The sequence below is a fragment of the Lingula anatina genome, chromosome 5 (assembly GCF_051362555.1).
Source record: "Lingula anatina isolate TDL-2025a chromosome 5, LinAna3.0, whole genome shotgun sequence".
NCBI lineage: Eukaryota > Metazoa > Brachiopoda > Lingulata > Lingulida > Lingulidae > Lingula > Lingula anatina.
In genome coordinates, this window is record NC_141771.1 from 14,196,216 (window position 1) to 14,220,872 (window position 24,657).

The window sequence follows — 24,657 nt, forward strand, 5'->3', positions numbered from 1 at the left end:
ATTTTCCACACTTTTCTTGTTATGAAATACGGTACGATGTTCCGATACAAACCAGAGCGGTCGCCGCCCTGCGTGTGTTCGTTGGCAGATGGCGATTATCTGCTGAAGCCGTTGTGTTTAACGCTTTGTGTGTTAGTACATATAACACAGATTAAAAAGGAAGCCAGCGCGGTCTTTGTTACCAGGGGCGGTCTGACTCTTCCCGCGGTAAGTATTATTATGAAAAAAAATGTCCGTGGTACCATGTAGTACTAGCACGGCCAGTTAGCGCTGGACGATATATTAACATGCGGCTAGCCTCGGCAACCGAAAGTCAGAGGCAACATTTCTGTCGTTAATGACAGTTGCTATGGCAGTCACCGGCTTACACGTTTCTAAGACAATGGGTGTTGTGTTGTGGTAATTAACAGGAGAGACGCTTGATATTTGTGTAAAAGGTAAGGTTGACTGAAGCTTAACGGTGTATATAAGTGCAAGTTGTTGCGTAAATACCTGCGTGCAATGGCAATTTTTCCGAGGTGTAAACGGAGATCACGCTAACGACCACCGACTACGAGTATATAATAGGTGCATAAAAATATCTAAATAAATCCAGGTTTAATTTCTCTTTTCCCTCTGTCCCTCCGCCTGGGGAAAGATGGTAATGATGGTAGACTGAGAGGAGTAACCTTTCGATTTCATTAAAAGCGATATATAGTTGCTTGTTTAATACAGAAATGACCTGATCTCTGCTTTTCTCCTCCTTGCTCTCTTCCTACCCCCTCTCTCCCTCTCTCCCTGTCTTCTGTCACCCTCGTCTCTTTCCCCTCTCTCTCTAACCCTGTCTTTCTCCTTCCTTCTCTCCTCCTACCCACCTCTCTCTCTCTCTCTCTCTCCATCCACCCCTTCCTTCCTATCTCACTCTGCCCTTCACTAAAAAAATGTCCACTGTATCTCTTCATCTCTCTACAAAGCTTGCGCTTAAAGGGAGGTATGACGGGGGTGATGGATCGGTCAGATGTCCGAAAACAATAAATGTCGCATTCCTTACGTTTCAACTTTGAAGCGGGACGTGAAATATCATCCCGTGACCGCTGTACACAGAAAGAACAGAGAATAGTGGATGGGCAGTTGTGCTTAGGATCTAAGAGGTGTGTGTATAGACAGTGCAATATCTACAGATTGTACTTAAACGTCTAAATGGCGTTGACTGACGGTAGATTAAATTTTTCTATTGATTTAGCCAGATCATACTAAATGGGAACTCTACATTTTTCTCCCAAATGTTATACCCCACACCCTTCACTGTGTAGTAGCCCTCTACTAAATAGGTTATCATTTATAATACTGCTGCTCATTATTTTAAATTTTACATTTGTAGCTAGCGCACGCCCTGATGCAGGGCCTTTAACTGTAAAAAAAAAAATTCTATATATATATATATATATATATATATATATATATATATATATATATATATATATATATATATATATATATAATTTTTTTTGAGTGAAAAAATAGTCCGGTGGTGTCTTTCAGACCGATACCAAGTCAGGTCGCTCTCTGTCTGACCACACGGTTAACCCGCAGGACTGGACATCTTCATATTAGCCGGCTAATCGCCAGTTTGCTGGCCTATAAAACACAGAGCCCGATAAAAGATTTTGAAATTCGTTCCGATCAGTGTGAAGGAGTACACAGGGCGTTCACTTACCTGCGCGAGAGGAGTTGTTTTATTAACGGAGCTCGTTTTAGGAGTTAACGTATTGGAGACACTTGAGTTAATATTTTTCTCCTACCAGTGAAAGGTTGAGAGTGCGTGTCAGTGCTTGAAGATATACACGCTCGGCGCGTGCTAGGAGTCTAAGGTATGCACGGTAGGTTCCTTGTGGAGTCTTTTAAGACAAGATAAGATGAGATAAAGTCTGCATGTGTTATTTCATTCGCATTTTTAAAACGGACCATGTCAAATAAGATAAAACGCAGTCTTACTCATTGTCTGTAAAATGTATAACCGAGAGAAGCAAAAATTGGCACCTAGGCAACGAAAAATATATAGAAAAAAAATGCATTAGTATCGAGTGTCTCAGAAATATTTATATTTAAAATACAGACAGGACATGTAGCGTTCATATAGTGAAAAATATAGCTTATATTTGACCTCAAACGGATCAAATTCAGCATTAATAATAGAGGATAAGTACATTTTTTATGCGCATGTGAAATATGAGAAACAAAACACCGGGTATGTCAAAGCTTTTCATGCCCAGTGTAAATCAACGCGCAGGTATGCGTTAAAGAAACAAAGAAGACTACAGTAAGTGCTATCATTTTCTGGAGACTGCAGACGCGGGATTGGAATCTTAACAGATTAAATGACCTCCAACAAAATCACCCCTTTTTTTAGACTACAGGGACAGCTAGCCTGGCCGTAATCAAATATAAATTTCCATGACTATCAAAATGTCTTGCCAAGGATGATTAATATGGTTTAACACGAGAACAATATGTCTCATTTTTTTTACCCCAGGCTCAGTACTGTGTTTTAGTGGTCGAGTTATCAACATTAGGGGATTCAAAATGCGATGATCTATAGCTTGTCATATAATCATAATAATGACAATTTGTTTTAATACTATGCTCTACATTTGCCTCAGAGCTGTACAATACAGATATTTTATGATAAAAACACTGAAATTCTGCAATATTACCGACTACAATTACTAGATTTACACCAAAAATCAATCGAAAAACGGACTAAAGTGCGTAAAATACACAAATGTGTAGGTTCGACAACCCTGTGAGTGTGTTAGACTGGGTTCCCATGCCTAGGTCGATCCATGTGGATCGGTCTAACTCCCTGGTCACGCCTACCGAATCAGCTAGGGTAAAGGTAATTACTCCCTAACAGCTTTACTAGGCGTGACAGACATTTAAGCCGGTTAAGTTGATTGCAATTTAGTGAAACTCCGCAGGGAGATAGATCGATCCAAATATCTGTGGGAATGGTCCCTTAATCCCCGTGCTTCTCCCGTGCCTTCCAACCCTGATTTTCGGAGTCAATTCGAAGCTAATATGCTCCTCCAACGTCAGTGTGTCTCGTTAGTTACTGTTATCGGCTACCAGTGGAATACTTCCAGTGCTATCTGATGCTCAGGGTGATTCTTTCCCGACGTGTTCCGTAAACCGGTGTGACAGGAATGATATAGACCGCTAGGAACCGTAGTCCCTACCCCATTACTTAATACAGGTGACTTTCGTCCCATATACGAACCCCAATACTCTAACCCTGTAGCCTGTACTAATCACATGGGATCCCGGACTCTCATTCCTAAGACTACCATTTCTGAGACACATCGACCCTCTATCAAATTAAACTGTCGCTTCAGACCATTATATAGGCTCCCTACCACAAAAAAGACAGATCGATTAGAGCAAGTTTTCAAAAAGAAAAAAAAATGAGAGGGTTAGAAGATTTTCTGGTTATCGGAAGTTAACGGGAAGTCGTCTTTTTAACCAGCATGCCATTTTAGGTGTACCACAGGTGAGTGTCCAGAGACCTCAGAAATACAGGATGTGAAAAGTTGGCTAATTTCATTATTTGCCTCGTTCCCCTGTGGACAAACGCCAGCAAAAGACGCAATCTTATAGCATTGATTGCTATGTTTCCTTCCAATTTCATGCCAATTTAGATGTACGAGCATTTAATCATTATTTGTGTAACAGTCTGTTCATATCTCTGCAGTTTATCTAAATGTGTTGTTTTAGGTAGCTCTGATACCCATATTACACACCCTGGATAACACATCGTAGTGGCTCTGTCAGTTCTCCGGTCTAATATTTAGGTTTGGCAATGAGACCCACTTGGTTTCTGTGCATGTGGTCCGAAGACCCATGCATTTCACCCATGTCTATGTTACTGTTGTTATTGAGATAAGCAGTTTGGCTGTATAGCAGGTGATCATTAACATTTTACTCTAAGGAGATTTTGATTCCACTAATTGACAGTGCTGAGAAACAGAACAATATCTCGAAACTCGCGGCGATATCCAAAATATGGGAACCCTGAATACATTACAGCATCACCGGAACCCGCCTTTAATAATTATTTTTTTCGTGACAATGAGCAATGACGTCCCTAGTTAGTATGTTAATACAGGATATTGCCGTATTGCATGTACTGAATATTCAAATTTTCTTTTTCGGCTTAATTTATAATAATATTAATAATGGTAATTTTATTGAGCACAGACACGTTTTACATTTAAAGGCTCTCTAAATACTACAAGTAAGAAATACAGTGTTATAAAACATACGTTATAAGGAGATACAGGTAAATACAGGTAAATCTGACGCTAATCATTAGCTTTTTAACATATCCTTAGTAACAAAATTTGCTTTATCAGTCCCATATCTTTATACAGTTAGGACGATTTGCGGATTCGCCAAAATACATATAATCATAGAACAGAACAAAAAAGTATTTATATAATTTTTCCAAATCATATTGGTAATCACAAATTTGTCCTACAATTTCCGTATCGGATCGGCAATGGCTGTGGCTGATTATAACACTGTTCTAGGTTGATTTAGATTGCCTAATAGTAACATGCTCAGAATTCTGTCCAAATGTAATATTAACAAAAAACCAAATGAAATATTAACAAAACACCACTCACGATACCATTACATGTATATAAGTTTCGGGGAAGTTAGTCCGTTTAGAAAATTGATAGGACTACTTTTTTCAACAGCATATTAGCAACGTTTCCAGAATTATATAGAAATCACCTGGGGTAGCAATAACAATATTGGCTGCGAGATAAACGGTTTGATATAAACAACACTGACATTTGAACTTCATCTTTCAGGGTAGCGGGGCAGGAAAATCATCGTGGGGCTTGAAACAGACAATCTGCTCAGCCAGGTCTGGATAACTTCTGAAACCAGAATCCAAGATTGATTGATTTTTGACACAGCGCAGCCTCAACTCTTATTTAACAGCGCAGATAATTTACAGGGAACTGCCCATTAGTATACTATCACGCGGGACTAATACGGGCAAATTTTCCTCAGCGTGCTCTTTCATCCAAGCGTTAAAGTGTGTGTTGGGCATCGAGTGTGAGTTACATGTGGCTTTCCATTTCGTAAACAATTTCTACAAACTACCACTGGGGAATTCAGACTGTTTACTCTCTCTCCCTCTCTCTCTCTATCTCTCTCACTCTCTCTGACACACAAAACCAAGGGTTATTGCTGACACGTTGCAGTTCTGCGATTATTCAACGGCGTATAAAATTGATAAGGACCAGGGCATTTCGTGGGCGAGCAACTAACCAGCACTGGGAATTATCTGCTCCACACTATCTCTCAACCAAGTGAAGTTTGTCGGTTAATCAATGTTGTCAATGACAAATATTACAGTGAAATGCCCATTGCCAAGCGAACCGAGAGTTTCTGAGAATTTTCACGCGATTCCACGGTGTTGGATTAGATTTTACAGAGACCTGACCACTGCTGTACGGTTTTTATATATTTGTGACAGTTGTGATTTACTTTGAGGAGTCCAGTGTTGCTTAATTTCCACATACCATCGAGGCATAAACACCATTCCAGGCGTATTTAACGGTACTAATACACGAGTTGCGTGTACGCAGTCATTTCCGTGGACCGCTTTTAATGCTGATTGGTTTTCGCATACAATTGGATGGTTTCCACAATTAACCAACGGTTGTAGTAAGACAAAGACAGTAGCCGCCTGTCCAGTTAGGTGATTCATAACCACTCGCGTCGCAGAGTATTATTCAATAGTGTCCTTGCAGTGGCCTGGGAACGGCGGGATGATTCTTCAGTTCTTTGGGAGCGGAGAGAAGGGAATGCTGTGACTAAATAAAAGATAACGTGCTCTGGATTTTGTTGCCAAATAAGGCTGTGAAGTGTCGGTGGGGACAGTGTGAATAACTGTCAGCTTTGACTTTGGAGTGCAATTGAATCTACTTTTTTGAGAGACGCTGGAAATAACCAACGGGTTGGCCACACAACAAGCTCGGACTAAGCACAGTCGCAAAGAGATCAAAACAGCACAAAAAAACGCGCTGTGCGGTTATTTCAAGGATATTCCATATCTAAAAAAGTGGGAGAGTCGTAATAGAAAGAAGACATAAAAAACAATGTGGGATGCCATAATCAAAATAACGGCCTTTTTAGTGACCTTTGCCCTTCGTAATGCCCGCGGGTATACCATTGGTATAACATCACAGGCTTCTTATGCCAAATACACTAAGTGGAACCCCTGCCCGGATGGGTCTTTGAAATTTGAATTCAAAACCCAAGAACCGGATGGCCTACTCGTTTATTTGGACGACGGCGGGAGTCTCGACTTCATTGAGGTGAAACTGGTCGATGGAGCGTTACAATTTCGATATAACATGGGCGAAGGCGTGGCCACAGAAATTAACCTGGGCGGAAACCTTAACGACGATGCCTGGCACTCGGTTCAAATAGAGAGACAAGATGGCGCCGTTCAGTTGGTGTTGGACGCTGAGAGAACATCAAAATCGGTTCCTAATGACAAGCCGCAATTTGGTGAATTGGAAGGAAACAGTTTTCTGTACATAGCTGGACTTCCGGTCCATTTTAAAAGTGACTTGAGGTCTCTCGCCCTCCCATCTGCAGCCTTCGAATCGCCCTTTGCAGGAAGCATTAGGAATTTGCTGTATTCAAATTGCTCCAAAGCGTTTGGGAGTCCAATACTTCTTGATTCCGTTGGCATTGAGAAGGACGTTTCTGACCCATGCTCCAGCAAAAACGTGTGTATGAACAATGGGACGTGTCTTGTCACGGATACTGGCGCCATCTGCGACTGTTCAGCGATCAATTTTGAGGGAGAGTTTTGCGAAAAAGGTGAGATTCTGTTGAAATTTTGTTACTGCTTTGCCCTTCCCCCCCTCACCCCCCCCCCCCCCACACACACACATATGCCAAATGCGTATTATCTCTTGTATTAAAACCCTTCTAGCTGCACTTAGTGCAATTTTATATCTTCGACTTTCCTTTTTTTTTACTTTCTTTCTCCTATTAAAAGAAAAATGTAATGGATAGCATACTTTGTACATGTACTTAGATATAAAGTATTTTCCCCAACATATGAAAACACTACAGAAAATCATCATTTCACTGTCGAATCCACGGTTTTGCTAAAGGGAAGGGGCCAGTAAAATATCTTTTTGCCTTGCTCATTTGGCAAGTAAACATTTGGCGAATATAATTTTAGAATAATATGTAAGGTACGGGGAATTCCAAGTTACCTGTTTATTTTTTTGTCTCTCGATACCTTTTTCTTTTGGGATGGAAAAAGGGGGTGACTCAGATTTTTGTTTGCGATGGGGGGGGTGGGGGGCGGAAGGGGGGGGGGCAGATAGCCCGCTCTCCATAGATTCTCCATTTCGCATTTGGACACAGGATTGGATATGACCCAAAAAGCAAACTCCCTAAGCTAAAACATCAAAGGAAATTGATGAGGGTAATCGCTGGTACAAAAAGATCTGCTTGGTTCGGCAAACTGCAATCAAGATGCACTTTGACAATCAATCTTGGTTCAAATAAGTGCAGAAAACGGAGTTTAATGTGAACAATATCCTTACCAGTACGTTCTCAGAGTTACTATTGATTTAGATCTAAAGTGCATTTGCAACAAATTGAAGCACGCAAATGAATGGCAATTCCAATATAAGTTGTGTGCGTTTTCAAGTAAGTCTGTCTTGGATTGTTCAACTTTTTTTTCCATTTTGACGTGCCAATTAATTCAACACAAGGGTTTTAGGAATAGATGCGCATGTAGTAGACTGCATTTTAAAAAGATGCCATTTATCAATGTCAATAAATTCCCAAAGGCATACTGTGCACGGAAGGCCCTTACATAACAAAAAAGAAATGAGTAATATGTCAACAATTTCCTTTATCCCCGCTGAGAAAATTAATATACCTGGAATATTCAGTTTTGCTACATAAGGGAGTAGATTTCAGTGTGTATATTTAAGCAAGCACAGTAGTGCCATAATGAGCACAATTGGGGCTCATTCACAATGAAACTATCGTTCTCTGTAGATCGCAGATACATGTACTGTTAGTCTGTGTGTGCGTTGATAGAAAGAAAGATCGATAGATGGGTCCTTCAGGTTGAAAAGCACCTCCATTTAAGAAGTGGCCTGCCCATTCGATTATAATCACAATTATCACCAAAACATTCGTTGATAAATGCGAGTCGAGACTACTTGTGTCCATCAAGAATTACTGGAAACTCACTTTTATCTTCAGCATCTTAGTGATACTACATGTATTATTACGGCTTCTCTGCTGTTACGGCCAGTTTAGACAGAGAGGTGCGTGATGCAGAGAGAGAGAGACCCGAGTTCCTACTAAATTTGTGAGATTCTCGACTCGCCCTGGGTTTCATAGGTTATTGAAAAATCTCACTGTGCAGAAGTTTACTGGTGAGCTGCTCTCCGAAACTCGTTTTTTTTTTCTTTTTTTTTGTCTCAACCCAGCGATGGTCATGACGACTACCGTTTGCTTGCAAGATCCCCTCAGAAACAATTTGCTCCTTTGCCATGATTCAGATATATGAAGCTCTGGATGTGAAGGTAATACACCAGGCGTATTGATCGAATGCTTACAAAGCGTCAAATTGACTGAAAACAAATACGTTTTGTCATTAAGGAAGGGATGAGGTAATCAAATGAGCGTCTTGTGTTCGTCAAAATTAGCGCAAGGGATAATTGCCGTCTGAGCAAGAACCCATTTTTACGAGAAGATTTTACAGAAGAGTGCAGTCCACTGTATGAAATATAAGCGGCAAAGTAGTTCTGACACTAGCAGTCGTACCTGATAAATAAAGGCTTTATGTATATTTTTCCCTCAATAAATGGGCGTGTACTTTTAAATGGAAAACGAGTGGATATACATGATGATTTGTTAACAATGGCAAATATATTTGAAGTTGCAAAATACCATTATAATTGTTATCATGCTCATTAATAATAACCAATAACCTAAAATTAATACAATTATGATTATCATTATTATTCAATATTAGCGGACTATGTTCTTTATCGTTTTTTGAAGCCCCACCATTGCTGCATTTTGCGTATCTAATTATAAGAGTATAATATGTAAATCCAGCATATCGATATTACTTTTCAATCTTCGTCATTTGTCATTTCAGCTTCACTGCAGTCCTTCACTGTGGTTTTTACCACTCCTATGCCATCCTCATCTACATCCAAGCCAGTGACAGAGGCTCGCGAACTCGTTGACGCAACGACGCCAGTTGGGGGGTCGGGATCCACAAACGGCGCCAACTCTACAATAGGTCAGTCTACCCTTAAGTGTTGTAACCATGGCAACCGAAAGTGATACAAAGTATCGATTATGTTGGTTCGGGGCTATAATGAACAAATACACAAATTTTTAATCAAAATCTGAAAGGGTCATTTGCCATTCTATTCTGAATATTACAGAGAGTGGTATTTTCCTCTTGTGAGACTTTGCATAGGCTTGTCCGACTGGGTTGGGAGGGGATCCTTTATCCAAACTTTAAAAAGGAAAAGGCCAATATAAGACATTATACTACTGCCAGTACTTCTACCACTACTGCTGCTACTACTACTATATCTGCTGCTCCTACTACATGTACTACTGCTATTGCTGCCACTACTGCTACTGCTGCTACCTACCTACTTCTACTACTACTACTACTATACGGTAGGGCCTACTATTACTTTAGTATTATTAGGGAGGGAGTTAAAAAAAGGCCCTCCCGGTTTGTGATTCCCCTCCTTGAACACCGAGAGTTTCTTGTTTTCAGTGCTGTTAAGCTAAAGCCCGTAGAAATCATTTTATTTTTAAGATATGAGTTGAAAACAGCACAAACACATTTCATAGTAAAAACGAGAATCCGTACATGCATTCGTCCAGATATAATATAGTTATCTTTATATGAAAGCTTTGGCTTGTGATTATGCCGTTAAACCCACTCATGTCGTAGCCATTTTCTATTGATCTCAGCGCCTTTTATCTGTTTATTGCAACACAAAGCATGTATCATAATGCTTCAAACGGATTAACTTGCAATAATGTCATGTTGCGCGAGACTGAAGAGCACTTTACAGGCGGGAATATATTACACGAGATCTATACGAATGCAATTTTGTCGCCTTACCTATTGATTAAGTTTTAATTAAAGCTGGTTACCCAATGATTTTTCAGTTCGACTTATGTTGAAAACGCATTACTGAAAGAATAGTTTTATATTATCGAAAAACTGTGTTTTGCTTTGAAGATCTTTTCAAGAAGGTTACTACGTAGGGATATAGATTTGCAATGCATTTTTTTTTTTTTGCCTTGAAGTGCCTTGCAGCATCCCTGTCGGGGAGAAAAGGAGAATGCTCCAAGTAGTACATTCTCCTGCCAAAACTCTCAAGAAATATTCATCAGTGATCATCCTTCACACACACACACTCACGCACGCACTCACGCGCATACGCACACACGCACAGTTTTACGTCGCACAGAACCTGTCGCGAAATCGAATTTCGGTTCTGCTTGGCTGAGCCGGGGGCAAAAAAAAAAAAAAAAAGACCAGTGTAGATTTTTTTGCGCACCAACTTCACAATATTTTTCTTTTCTTCCAGGAAATATCCTCTACTGCATTCTGCTAGCTTCCATTACGTGGAAACTAGAAAGTGGCGACCTCCTTTGAGAAGACGGAAGACTATGGCCTGATAAGCTGTGCAGCACTGATAGCTATTTAAAGTGGTCCAGTAACTTAACTGTGGGTTACACTGACAGACTGAAAAAATAAACTAAAAAGAATTTTTTGAAAAAACTAATAGATATAAAGAATAAGGTAAAGAGGAAAGGGGATTATAAAGAAAGATAAATCCCACCGTAGGTCTGAATTGTAAAGATATCAGTATTACGCATAAATATAGTGGCACCTTGTATGAAAAAGACTGATAATCTCTGTGTAAAATTCTTTTACGTTGTTGTCGTTGAAGTTAGTAGCACAAGTACTATGTCCCTGTGTATGTTTAGGGGGGGGGGATTTTTTCTCAGTTTTCGGCCTTTCAACTTAAGTGGTAGCTTGAATAAAAAGTCTATAACGTCATCAATCTGGTGCGTGTAGCGATGCATTAGCACTTCAAATGCATATTATATACTACAATGTAAAACAGCTAACATGAAAGGCCGAAAACTGAGACAAGGCGGGCTTGTGGTGCTTCGAAAATTGTCTTAAAATTTTTACCAAAGTATCTTTTAACAAGGTGAGTAAAGTGTCATTAAGGCAAAATACTACCACTTTATGCATATTTGTCAGTGGGCCTATTTGCGTCAAAAAATAACGACCCTGATACCTGGGAAAATAGGATGAAAACGGGGAACACATAGTTCGTGAATTAAATAATTAAATGCATTTTTATCACCCGTTCTAGTGTTTACAGCCAAATTTCTTCCCCAAAGAACGTATTGCCACTTTAATTCTGTCATTGCTGTTGTTTACAACTTCCTGGTCGGCCTTAGGCTACCCCCCCCCACCCACCCCCAATAATAAATCCTTGAATCTCTGGACTATGTATAAGAGTCTCTATTAGTATACTTCTGTATCAGAAGTAATCTTTTACAGTCTTATGTTCCGGGTTCCTGCTACCCTCTGGTATCAGGGCCCAACAAAAATACTACATGAAATCACACTGTGGTGCGCTTTCGACAATTTTGTACCAGACAACTAGCGCACCCTGTGGTCAGGCGGTAGGTTCACGTTATATACACAGTTCTTGATGCTAACATATGGCGGCAGGCTGTAACGTGTCTCCTGTTTCACGATATTTGAGCATGTACAATACTAGTATATCAGTTTGAAAACATTTTATTGAGTTTTTTTTACAATTCTTGATTGTTTCTACATGGAGCAACCAGATTACAGAGAACAGGTTATTACACGCATATGAATTGAATATGGCTTATAAGTATGACTTTATAATGTTAAAATATACGTACAATAAGAGTAACGTCAGTAGTACAGTACATGCAATATGTAAGTTTCCATGTACATAGCGACGGTAGACAAATACATTTAGGGTGCACAGCAGAAAAATAGGAATACTTTACATAGCATTTCATTTTGCGCAGTTGAGGAACACTTCCCTTTTTTTTCAGAAGTTTTTATTTACTGTCTATTATCATGAATAAATGGTTATTAATAGTCAATATTAGTCCAGAATATTTGGGATTATGATAATTATTTGCAAAATTATGCATCGCCATAAATCTTACTCTTCTAATTAAAAGCCAGTTAAAAAAATCCAGCAGATAAAATATAAGTGAACACCACAAAAAATATATTATATATATAAATAAATTCATCCATTCACTATCTATCATGACCTATCATGATGAATAAACAAGAAGTACCGAAGGCGTAAGTACTGGAATTGTCATTTGCAAAACATACATCCTCAAAGCCATTTAAAAAGTCTGACTTACAATGAACATCAGCGAAGAGATACAGTTACATACACTGGTACAATGTACATGCGAGGCCCACACTCACGGAGTGTTATTCCGGGAAACTTTTAAGGCCAAAAACATGTCATATTACAGAGTTACGTCATAGAAACACGTTTTAATCTTTATTCTTGAACAGGGCTGAAACTATGACCCCAACTGCAAAACCGGCTGCCCAAATTTTCACTATCGTCTCTCTCGCAAAGCCAAGAACTCCTGCCGACTGAAGTTTAGCTATAATATCTCCCGCCGGCACACCCCCGCCATATTTAATTGCAGTCTTGCTCATCCATTCGGCGGCCCAGGAACCTATACGTATACCATCATGGGTAAACCCAAAGGAATCGAGACCGCACACACATAAAGCAAGGACCACGGCCCCGCCGACTACGCCTCCTATTATATACCTCCGGTAGGCCCGTGCGCCTGCAAATGTTGAAATGGAGAGTTATTCAATGGTCTGAAACCTCTTAAACACTCACAAATGAAACAGAATGCATCACGTTTACAGTTTCAAGTTTTCAGATTCCATGCTGTGCAATGAACTTGAAGTACAGTGGCGATGCTCTATTCGGACTTAGGTGTCTTTCGTTGAAATGCGAATATTTCTCTTTGTATGTATGTCAAATAATGCATTATCACCGTCTCAATATTGGTGGATTTTATTTACTTCACCTTTAATTAATTTTTACCGTTATCTGGTTCCGCGCTTTTCTCTGACACGCCACTGGCATTGTCCTTTGCAATCTCATCACTATCCCTGTACAACAGTGCCTGCAGTATGTTAACGCCGCCGGTTAACACCGAGTGTAAGGGAGCGACTGAAGCTAAAAATAAACATCAACTGCATGGTGTTCTGTTTCCACGTTCAGTCGGCAACACATTTATATATGCAAATAATAACAATAAAGACTACAGTGTATGTTCAAAGAATAAGAGACTAGGAAGGATTAAATTGCACGAGATTTCTGAGGGGACTTTTTTTCTATTCTTCTAGACTCGATCCTGCTAACTGTACTCAGTATTTCATTAAACTGGTCTAAAATACATTTTTACCGCTATCAGGCTTCGTTTCTTTCTCCAGCACGCCAGCAGGACTACTTCTGGCATATCCAATCGCACCGTAAGCCCTGCTCATCAGTGTCTGCGGTGTAGATCCTGGACCAACTTGACTTACGTGCTGATAGGTTTCTGGTCCTTTCTTACTGCCGGTAAACCACGAGGACGGGTGAAAGTATGGGGTAATGGCAATGGCCCCTACCCCAATGCCGGCCACGCCTCCTCTCACATAGGCCCGTGATCTTCGTGCGCCTGCAAAATCTGAAATTAAGGGTCATTTAGTGGTCTGGAATTTATCAGACACTCATTAATGAAGGCAAGGTCTTATAAACAGTGTTGCCGATATGTCAGCGATATGCAAAAAAAAAAAAAAATAATAATAATAATAATAATAAAAATAAAATAAAATAAAATAAAAATAAAATAGAAATAAAAAATAAATAAATAAATAAAGGCATTAATAAAAAAGGGAAAATGACTTGCTTTATACGCTTACCAATTGCCCAATTCAATAAAATGTTAAACAATTCACCTTAAGGTGATATGTTTTCGTAAACGATATATTTTTTTCGAACAAGTAAATGAATGAATAAATAAATTCAAAGAGGTAATTATTTTCCCGCTGTTTTTATGTACAGACACAGATGTGTCTGTACATATAGCCATCATCTGCGTCTGTCGTCGCCGTCGTCGCCGTCGTCGCCGTGCACTTTTACCGATAACACGATAAGTGGAAAACCATTTTACCTTTTGACTTGAAACTTGCAGAACTGATGAATATTCATAATACGCAGGTCAAGTTCGAAAATCAGCATGATCGGGTCACTTTTAGGGAATTTATGCTGTTTTTTCACTTTTTTCAGCATATATGCAACACCGATAACACGATAAGTGGAAAACCATTTTACCTTTTGCCTTGAAACTTACAGAACTGATGAATATTCATAATACGCAGGTCAAGTTCGAAAATCAGCATGATCGGGTCACTTTTAGGGCATTTATGCTGTTTTTTCACTTTTTTCAGCATATATGCAGCACCGATAACATGATAAGTGGAAAACCATTTTACCTTTTGACTTGAAACTTACAGAACTGATGAATATTCATAATACGCAGGTCAAGTTCGAAAATCAGCATGATTGGGCCATTTTTAGGGAATTTATGCTGTTTTTTCACTATTTTCAATATAAATACAACACTGATAACACAATATAAGAAAAACGGATTGGCCAATTGTAATCATACTCACAGGAGTGGTCAATCTTACTAAAACGCAGGTTGAGTTCGAAAATCAGCATAATCAGGCCATTATTTTAGAAGTTATACTGTTTTTCACATTTCCTCAGATTCAATTATTAGGCATGTTAACAGTCTCATTATTTAACTAATAAGATGCCTAAAAGTGTTTGTTTGATATTTCCTGCATCTTTACAACATTGTTAGTTGATTATGTAAAAAACATGGTAAACTTGTTATCATGTATTGTGTAATAAAGTGTCAAAAATGGAAATAAACTCATATCATTGCAGTTTGTCAGATTCAATCATCCACTATGTTCAGAATCTCAGAATGGAGGAAATTGGACATTTAACACTGTTCTATTGATACTTTTCCCATCTCATCAATTTTCTTAGTTGGTCATATAAAATGGCAGTAAAATGTTTATTTTGTTTTATGTTAAAAAAGTGTTAAAAATGGAAATAAACCCATTTCAGAACAGTGCTGTCTTGTTTACATTTTGGCATTTTCAAGGCGTGACTTTGAAGTTCCATGGGCCTGAAGACCTTTGCTAGTCACATTTTCTGAATATCTGTGAAACAAATATTTTATAATTAAAAATTGATGGTCATTTAGCTGTTAAACATTATGTAATATTGCATCAAAATTTGAAGAAACCCCTATTTTGGGCACTGCTTCCATGATGACCATTTAAGGAAAATCATGTCACTTACTGTTCTCAAACTTACAGGAAAGAAACATGGGACTAAAATACAGCTTCAGTAGGCAATGCAGTCTGTTTGGTATTTTTATTTATTTATTTATTTATTTTGGCAGTTAAACAGTTTTTTGTGAAAATTCAATTTTTCACATATTGGCATTTTCAAGGTGTGACTTTAAAGTTCCATGATCTTGAAGACTTTTGCTTGTCACATTTTCTGAATGTCCATGTTACTAATATTTTATTAATAATATTTGATTGTCATTATGCTGTTAAACATTATGTAATGTTGCATCAAAATTTGAAGAAACCCCTATTTTGGGCACTGCTCCTATGATGACCATTTAAGGGAAATCATGTCACTTACTGTTCTCAAACTTACAGGAAAGAAACATGGGTCTAACATACAGCTTCAATAGGCAACGCAGTCTGTTTGGTAAATTTTTCTGGCAATTTAATAGTTTTTTGTGAAAATTTAATTTTTCACTTATTTGCATCTTTATTTTCTGTTCTTTGTCTGTACATTTGACAGCTTTGCTGCCTTGTTTATACTAACTATATACATATATTCACAATCGACCTGGACTAGGGTGAACAACTGTGTACTAGTACATGTATTTTTTCCGTAAAGCATAGGCCTACCATCCGTAAAGCATAGGCCTACCAGATGATGCTGTATATACCTGTATTCGTGGACAGGCCCAGGGGCGGAACCAGAATGTTTTGAAGGAGGGGTGGGGGTGGGGGTTTAGGACTGACAGGCCTCTGATGCGAAGGGACCTTCGTCCCCTTTTCAAGAGCCCCCCCCCCCCCAAAAAAAAAAATATTATTATTTAAAAAATATATATAATAAGAAACACAGGAATTTAAGAGGACAAAAGGTGCACTTTGGCACGGTCTAGAACAACGATCCAGCTCAAAATCCCAATTTCAAGAAGGGAATATTGATTTTTTTTTCAGAAACCAAAGAGGTAGGGGATCAGGACCCCCCTTACAACCCTCTCTAAATCAGTGGTTTAATCTCATCAAATTTCTCTTTAATTTTTATTAAATGATAAAATTGCTGGATCTTTTTAGAGGGCGTCCTCTATGTTCTTTCCTCGGCAGTTCTGCAGTGTAGGCCACTGCAGCACATGGTCGATAAAAAACTCGTCTAAATTTCTCCACCTATTGCGAGGCATCGATCGTTTAATTTTTTTCAATGTGAAGGTCTGTTATGTAGGCTACTATTAATGTCGTTGTTTTGTGTTTTTGTTTCTACGATACATATATACATAATGCAATTTGCGCGCGTGTGCGTGTGAATTTGTGTCAGAAAAAGGAGACAGACAGAGAGAGAGAGAGAGAGAGAGTTCCTGCCCCTGCTCTTTGTTTACTTATATGCCGCACCCGCTGTAGTTGTTTGTGACTTGTATACAAAGGCATACCTGAACTGCCGTCCCTGAACTGTGTTGTCAATACCCTAAACAAAGGAAACGGTCTAATTTTCATCTTTTAGCCTATGCAGCGTACGCAATGTATGCCCACTGGTGCAAATCGTAACTCCTGGAAAAGCTTGCCCGATCCCCGTTATCAAAAGTAGGATGAATATCGCTTCACCCTATTTACGAGTCACCGAAGCGTCCTGACTGCTTGACAACAAGATTAAACCTGTCTCGTTCTCGTTTATGGAGAGATAAAAAAAAAAAAAAAAAGAACAAAACAATATTAGTTCGGACATGCGCACTGGGATTCTTTATTGATACACCTTCACAAATAAGGTACAATCAAAGACAGTACAACTAATTAACTATAACAGAGTACAAACAAGTAAATGAATAAATATACATGATTTTAACGTTTACATAAAGGCGATATAGATAAATACGTGTTAAAAAATAATAATAATGAAAAAAAAATTGGATATCGCAGCAGAAAAGGAATGTTTACCGACCTTTCCTGATCTCGACCTTTACAAAGCACTGGGTGAAATTCAGTAAAATTGTTTTCGGTTTTGAAATGATCTATTTAATTAATATAAACCTAAATGCTATATATATTAATCATTCACCGACCAGTAGGTTTACGAGGATTAGAATAAATTAATTTGAATACATACAGATCGATGTTGGAAAAAGAAAAACTAATTATAATTAATAACAAGAACAATGTATTATCCAAATCAGCCGTCAGAGAGCAGTATCGGCGGCCAGTGCTTCATCTACTTTGAAACTCAGCTTGGGTGAAAAAAATAATAACATAAATATCAAAATATCGTAGTTAACTTCCTTTGAGACAAATCTAGACAAAAGATCGACTGCATAACAAACGTTGTAATTTGTACAGCCAGATTTAGTGCATTTTCCTATCGGCCAGTGTATTCCCGTCAGGTGGCGCTAGAACTGCTGCAAGGAACATGGCGGCGCCCATAGAGACAAAATCAATTTTATGAGGTAGGGGTTGCCTTGACTGTTTTCCATTCAAACCAGTACTCTGTTAATTTCAAGCCAAGTTATATGATGGGCCTGATGTTATTTTTTTTCACACTCACGTGAATATTGTTATGAAGACACTGCTAAGGATTATTTTCATTGAGAGGAAATTCAGCGCAGCGGGACGTACAAGTTCGCCACGTAGCTAGGAGAGTGTGATATCAGTGTATTGTGCATTTTGACAAAGAATGGACGCGTTGTTTATCTTTCCTTACCAGAGTCATTCAGGTTGATGCCAATTCTGCAAATGGTGCTTTAGTTTTTATTTGCTTTGTTGTGTGAAGCGATTATATACATAATTACTGGTAATTTACTTTAATATATAACTGTAACAAATAATTCATGTACCTGTTATTCAATAGTTACATTTACAGTATATCTTGGTATATTAGTATATTAGTATTTACTAACTTACATGCTGGCATATTGTGAAGAGTAATTCAAGAGTTGCATTTATTTTGATAGTATATCTTGATGTTAACTTACATACTGGTATATTGTGAAGAAGAAATTTGTAAACAAAATAGATTTTAACTGTAAATATATTATGAAATTTTCATTTACTTTGCAGGTAGCTGAAGGTATCTGTAATTGTAACGAAAGAAAAGAGGAAAGAAAATAATGATATAAAGAAGCCAATTGCCATACAGAAAAGGTCGTCTTTTTTTAGAATCACTGATCGAAGAAACTCATGGTTTTGATTGGGTACATCTTTAGTGGCAAGCAAGCATTAGAAAGGTTTAGAGAAACACAGTAAACTTGTGATGGGACTTGGATATTTGTGCTGACACATTTATTCATGTAGATGTGATGTACCTGCCACTGTTTTAAAGATTTTTAGGGTGATCAAAAAACCTGTGATACACAAAAAGTGCAAGTAAAGTCTAATTTCCATTGTTTACATTTGGAAATACATGTATATCACTACTGGTAACATATTTACCTCTATACACCATTTTTTGTTAACATTTTACGGGTAAAAGATATTCATTTTGAACAAAAATTTTTAAGTTCTCAATATTTTGCCACAAAATTATGCACTATTTCCACTGACCACTATGTGTAGAAGAAAAATGCCAAGGGACATACTCAAACTATCTGGGGCATTTCTACTGGGATTCCTCACCAGTTATTTCATGAACTATACAGTCCCTTGCCCTGGTGGGGGAGATCTCGCTGACCTTGAATCCAAGCAAGAACCTGAGATAAAACTGTGTCAAAATGAACGAAACAGCGTGCAATTACGTGAGGCCTATAAGCCTTCCACTCTTTTTGATGTAATACGATACGAATACTTCACTGACCGTCACATATATGGAGAGTTTGACAGCGACCCAAGAATCGGTTTTCTAGGTCACCACAAGGGGGACTTGACCCACATTCTAGAGCAACTGTCATCATTGTATCATGGAGCTAAGGGATATGATTGGTTCCTGAAAAAGATAATCGATGGTTATCGACGCTTTGATCCAAATCGAGGAGAAGAGTATGTCTTAAATGTTGAACTGAGGAATACGCATGATCAGTCCAAAAAGGACGTGCAGAGATTCGAGGTGGTTAAACCATTCAGCACGGCTCACTTACTTAACATAAAACCATACCAGAGCTCCGAGACAGTTCACTTTATCCTTCCCATTTCAAAAGTGACAAATCGTCTGAGAACTTTTCTGAAATCTTTCGAGGAAACTTTTTTAAAGCCCAAAGAGGAGGTTCATCTGCTTCTTGTTGTCATGGAGTTCAACTTTCAGGCAAAGGAGGGGGATGGAGTGATTGTACGCAACCTGGTGAAGGATTTGAGAATCCGGTATCCTCAACACAAAGTCACCATGTTGCAGACCAAGCGGCCATTTTCTCGTGCCTTAGGTAATAAGTCATAATAATAACAGTACAAAAGTTGGTTTAAAAAAGTGAATAATTTTTGAGAGCCTTAGCCCTTTTTACATCGGGTAGTATACATAACTGAACTGGTTCACTTTGAGATGCTAACCAATGAGTTGGTAATTATCCAAGTGAGTTATCAAAATGAAATTAAAAACCCTAATGAAAAAGCCCTATAGGATCCTATAGGAAATTGGGCCAAATTGGGCCAATTTCTTATAGAATCCTATAGGATCCAATAGGACTTTTTCATAAGGGAAGGGACACTAGTATTTATGTTCGATTATTTTTTATGATTTTCAGACAAGTTTTAAAATTTTGATTATTTTCTGATGTACACATAGAGACATTTTCAGTTATTTTCCTTTCACGGATAGGTATCGACCTTGGAACAAAGCAACTCCCAGAAGAGGCTCTCATGTTCTTCTGCGATGTTGATGTGACACTGAAGCGGGACTTCCTTGACCGTTGCCGTAGCACTGCCGTACATGGCCGCCAAGTTTACTACCCGATCGTGTTCTCCCAGTATGATCCAGAGCTTGCCAAAGGATATTCTCCCGTCACCAAGGTCAAGGATTTGCTGGATATCAATAAATATACAGGTTTGTGTGTATGTTTGTGTCTGGATGTGAATTGATTTGTGTGCATGTATGCACGCGTGCGTGCGTGTGTGTGTGTGTGTGTGTGTGTGCATGTGTTTTGAAGTGTACTTCATACTATAGGCAATTGTGGACTAATTTGACAATGGCTGTTATAAAATTGTTATCAACCTAAAACAGGCACTATTTAAAAAAAGGGTTTGTTGTGCTTAAGACATCATTTGAATAAATATTTTTAAACGCATGAAATTATTACCTGCATAAATGGTGATTGCTAATTGTAAATACTGATGTTTCTTTGATGTGATAGGATTTGGGAATGTTTAAAATAAGCTAACATATAAGTTTGTGACTTGACTTAGAACTTTGTCTTGTTGACAACATTGCTTCACCCTCTCAGAGACTTGGGCTTGTCTACTGAGAAAACATACTGTTCTGGATGACTAACATACATAATTTTATTTAGGAATGTTGCTAACTTCACATTTGATTGACAGAAGTAGAGTAGGAGGAGTGGCCCTATCAGTCAAAATTTCACGTGATTGACAGAAGTAGAGTAGGAGGGGTGGACCTGTCAGTCAAAACTTCACTGTATATATTTCAGGGCACTGGATAACTTATGGTTTTGGAATGGTGTGTCTCCATCAAGCTGACTACCGCAGAGTGGGCGGGTTTGACCTGTCAATCACTGGTTGGGGTGGGGAAGATGTTGATTTGTATTTGAAACATGTAAAGAGTGATCTGAAGGTAGGTGCTTGTGAATTATGTTAAAGAAAAAAGTAGTTTGTCTGTTTTAATTAGTTCATTTAAGTGTTAGTTATTAGTACAAGCCACAAAACTTTATGTGAAAAACAGGAGGTATTTTGTGAGGTGTAGCTGATACAATAATCTCCTTTATTTTAAATGAAGCTCTGTGATACTGAAGTTCTGTATCTGATTTGAAACATGATTCTTGCAGAAAACAATAGGCTCTTTTCACTTTCCAAAACATTCATGCAATTCATGACAGAAAGGAGCACAGCCTGACATGATATACTGCTCAGATCAAGGTTTCAAATGTTGATGTTGAATCTGAGAATGTGAAACTTGAGTGATTTAATAAAATGAACTTGTGATAATGTGAGAAACCTATCTAAACAATTTCAATTTGATGTGTGATCGTGCATTTTGAATAGTCTCAATCTCCAGGTTTGATTTGATGTTGAACTTGTAACCTTGGGCTGTAGGTTTCCATGAATATATATAATACTTGACTCCATACAGATGGTTATAAATAAATTTAGAATAAAAAGTTATTCTGATTGTGAATTTTGAAAATTTGTTTTCACAGGTCTTCCGTGCTATGGATCCATCCCTAATCCACGTTTATCACAGCAGGTCATGTGACCCAAATCTGACCAAGGAGCAACTGAGGATGTGTATTGATTCGATGGCCGAAGGATATGGCTCCAAGACGCAACTTGCCAAAATGGTTCTTCGGAACAAAATGATGCCTCAGAATGACGAATAAGTGGGTTTTGGGTTTGACCTATTGAGCAGCTCTTATTTCAGTCCCAATAACTGAGATTACATTTGTATGCTAGAGGAAGATGTAAGTCTTCAATTTAAATGTGCTAAATGTCTAATTATTTTCTACACAAAATATTCATTATATATAGTTATTATTAAGTTCCTGTTAGCAGAGGATGTATGTGTACTTTTTTTAGTCATAGTTAAAACTGGAAGTTCGGAGTCCAGCAAAGAATTTTACCAGCTGTGTTATGCATTTAAGATGACAATGATGATTTCTTTAAACAAGAACTAAATCTCAGAGGTATTACTACAGTCCAATATTTCAGAGTCTAGCAAGGCACCATCAGAGAATGCAGCCATAGGGGTTGTAATAGTTACTGTAACAATCCTTCTTTTTAGCACTTGTTTTATGAATCTATAATTAATGCAGCTTCAGAGTTTGGGGGCAGTTTATTCAAATGCTCAAAGTGCCAATGAATTACTATTTGCCTATGTTACCAGTGTTTTCCATTGTTGTCTTCCAGCTTTTTCTAATAGGATAATATACAACAGGGGAGATTTTAGGCCAGTATATCCATGCTTCTTGTAGTTAACATCAGTTGAAAATGGGGAGGGAGGAGCGGGGAGGAATAGGTATAGCGGGCACATACCCTCCAACCCTCTTTTTATCCTCTGCCCTCCCCTGCCCCTGCGAATAAATAAATGTTGGAAAATATGAAAACAGCCTAGCAAGCAAAATGAGACAAAAATCCATCCTTGTGCATTATGTCATTTAGTAAAATTGTCTTTATGAAATATTCATATTTTCAAGGCTTCACGAAACCCGGGTTTGGCCAAAGAACACGTAAAAGCTACAGCTGTAGATATAGTGGTCAGTCTGTAGACTATTTGTCAGCATGTAGTTTATATTTAAGCAATATCTGTTGTTAAAGCATCGCAGTATGTATTTACTTTGTAACAAAGATTCAATAAGTGAACAGTCCAGTCTTAAGTTAGGGCAATATATAACTTATACCCGGGTCTTAGGCAATGTTCATATTAATCTCAGCTAATACTAAGTTATGGGTAAAATTTAAAATGCTTCCCACAAGTTATGTTTTAGATGAGCTTTATAAATCTAGTCACTAGGTGCCAAATAATGGAGTCTACACCTTTAATAAATAATATTATCAGACGATCAGGGTATTAAAAATTTGTTTTTTTTTCTTTTTTTACTTTACACATTTACTCAATGCGACTAGGATCCAACAAATCCTAGATTGTGATAAGAAACGAGGCTAAAAATATTGCATTATTTTATATCTTGTGCAGTAGACAATTATTATTATTACAATCAACAGAGTCACATAGATGTTGCCTACAAATTAAAATACATACATCTACTTTTGTGATATTATTTTCTGTCAAAATGTTTCCATTGTCAGAAATGTGATTCCTTGTAATTTATTTGTGAAGTCATTTTGCACAAAATATACAAAAGTGCCCTCTGGCGTTTAGATTAAGTGTATTTGTTTGTGTGTTTGTTTGTTTACCTCACACACTATTTCTAAATATATTCATTGTCAAGGGCTTGTTTAGAAAGTACCGTGTGATAAACTGCAAACTGTGGAATAAGTATTTGCAGTTGTTCAGCAATCAGAGTTCTACACAAAAAGAAGGCAATCAGATGTTTATCTTTGCTTTAATAATTATTTATACATATTTGTGATACGCAAAAGCTGTAGGCCAAAGATTTATATCAGAATATCATGGCATACTAATAAGAAAATTAAATAGTGCTCACATTTTTTTCAGTGTCAGCTGCTTCATACTATAAAAGAAATTGTCAAAATGCTTATTTAAGTAACAAAGTTAAGAGGAGTAATTGAAAAAAAAATTGAGCCCGACCAAGAAAGAATTTGGAGTGGTTTTCTCCTGAAAAAAAGCAACATTTCTCTCCACTCCAACCCACTAATTATTTCAATGACTTGCTTTATCGGCAACCATGCACACAGTGAGTCCAAATTTCACACAAGCAAGAAAATTTTGTATTTTTCAAAGACAAAAGATGGTAAACTACTCCTTTAACTTTTAGGGATCAGTTATAAACTTTTCAAACACCCCTTGAACATGACATCTCATATCCTACCTCAGAGTCCGTAAAACTAGACTTTTTTCTTTTATGTTTGCCACTGTTGGGCCAGGTTTAGCGACTGTAAATCCTCATAAGTTGCCCACTTTTTTCAGGAATTGACCTTAATAATTTGAAATTTCAAGTCTCTGCTGAGACTTGGTTTTCACTCAGGTAGTTTTTTGCAGCAGGTGCCTAGGTTTAAATTTAGAAAAGGGAAGAATAGAAGGATTGTAAGTGCCAAAATGATCCACAAGCATTGTAATATCAGCTGAAAAACAAACAAGTAATTGCTTAGTACAGTTGATGTTTAGTCCTGCAGCAAGAGGAATTTTCAAAACTCTTGCACTTAGTATGTGTAATTGCTATTTGGTGAAGAAATAAAAAGTGCAGTGTAAAAAAAAAGTGTTATCAATTTTTTTTAGTTTATAAAGTCACAGGCACAGAATTTAAATTATTCCTTTCTTAACCAGTATTTTTCATTCTGAAATTTGATCAGAATTTTGTAACCCTTTCTATCTATCTATCTATCTATCTATCTAT

General features: G+C 37.8%; 3 protein-coding genes across 11 annotated transcripts in view; 2 read left to right on the top strand and 1 right to left on the bottom strand.

The window, feature by feature from the left end:
• LOC106181533 (neurexin 1) overlaps positions 1-12,249 on the top strand; it is a 38,739-nt gene extending 26,490 nt beyond the window's left edge. For 4 of the 7 annotated variants that reach the window (XM_087012891.1, XM_087012887.1, XM_087012890.1 and 1 more), the window contains 3 exons: positions 4,854-6,885; positions 9,206-9,352; positions 10,674-12,249. In XM_087012891.1, the coding sequence (XP_086869017.1) occupies positions 6,153-6,885; positions 9,206-9,352; positions 10,674-10,741 (948 nt within the window). In that variant the 5' untranslated portion in view covers positions 4,854-6,152 and the 3' untranslated portion in view covers positions 10,742-12,249. Of the gene's footprint in view, positions 1-37; positions 208-236; positions 438-1,623; positions 1,851-4,853; positions 6,886-9,205; positions 9,353-10,673 lie in introns of those variants that run through there. The other 3 variants (XM_087012888.1, XM_087012886.1, XM_087012889.1) reach the window with 3 other exon arrangements.
• LOC106181534 (uncharacterized) lies at positions 11,893-17,224 on the bottom strand. Its single transcript, XM_013565951.3, has 4 exons — positions 16,972-17,224; positions 13,603-13,866; positions 13,239-13,373; positions 11,893-12,972 (listed from the first exon to the last, which is right to left on the bottom strand). The coding sequence occupies exons 1-4, from the start codon at positions 17,033-17,035 to the stop codon at positions 12,665-12,667; spliced, it is 771 nt and encodes a 256-aa protein (XP_013421405.1). The 5' UTR covers positions 17,036-17,224; the 3' UTR covers positions 11,893-12,664.
• Positions 17,225-17,821: 597 nt separating this feature from the next.
• Positions 17,822-24,519, top strand: LOC106181530 (chondroitin sulfate synthase 1). 3 transcript variants are annotated; one of them, XM_013565944.2, is made up of 5 exons: positions 17,822-17,976; positions 18,587-19,878; positions 20,271-20,495; positions 21,097-21,239; positions 21,823-24,519. In XM_013565944.2, the coding sequence occupies exons 2-5, from the start codon at positions 19,074-19,076 to the stop codon at positions 22,000-22,002; spliced, it is 1,353 nt and encodes a 450-aa protein (XP_013421398.2). In that variant the 5' UTR covers positions 17,822-17,976; positions 18,587-19,073; the 3' UTR covers positions 22,003-24,519. The 3 variants fall into 3 exon arrangements, with proteins under 3 accessions (XP_013421398.2, XP_086869009.1, XP_013421399.2); XM_087012883.1 differs by lacking the exon at positions 17,822-17,976 and adding an exon at positions 17,993-18,320; XM_013565945.2 differs by lacking the exon at positions 17,822-17,976 and adding an exon at positions 17,993-18,265.
• Positions 24,520-24,657: the final 138 nt, after the last annotated feature.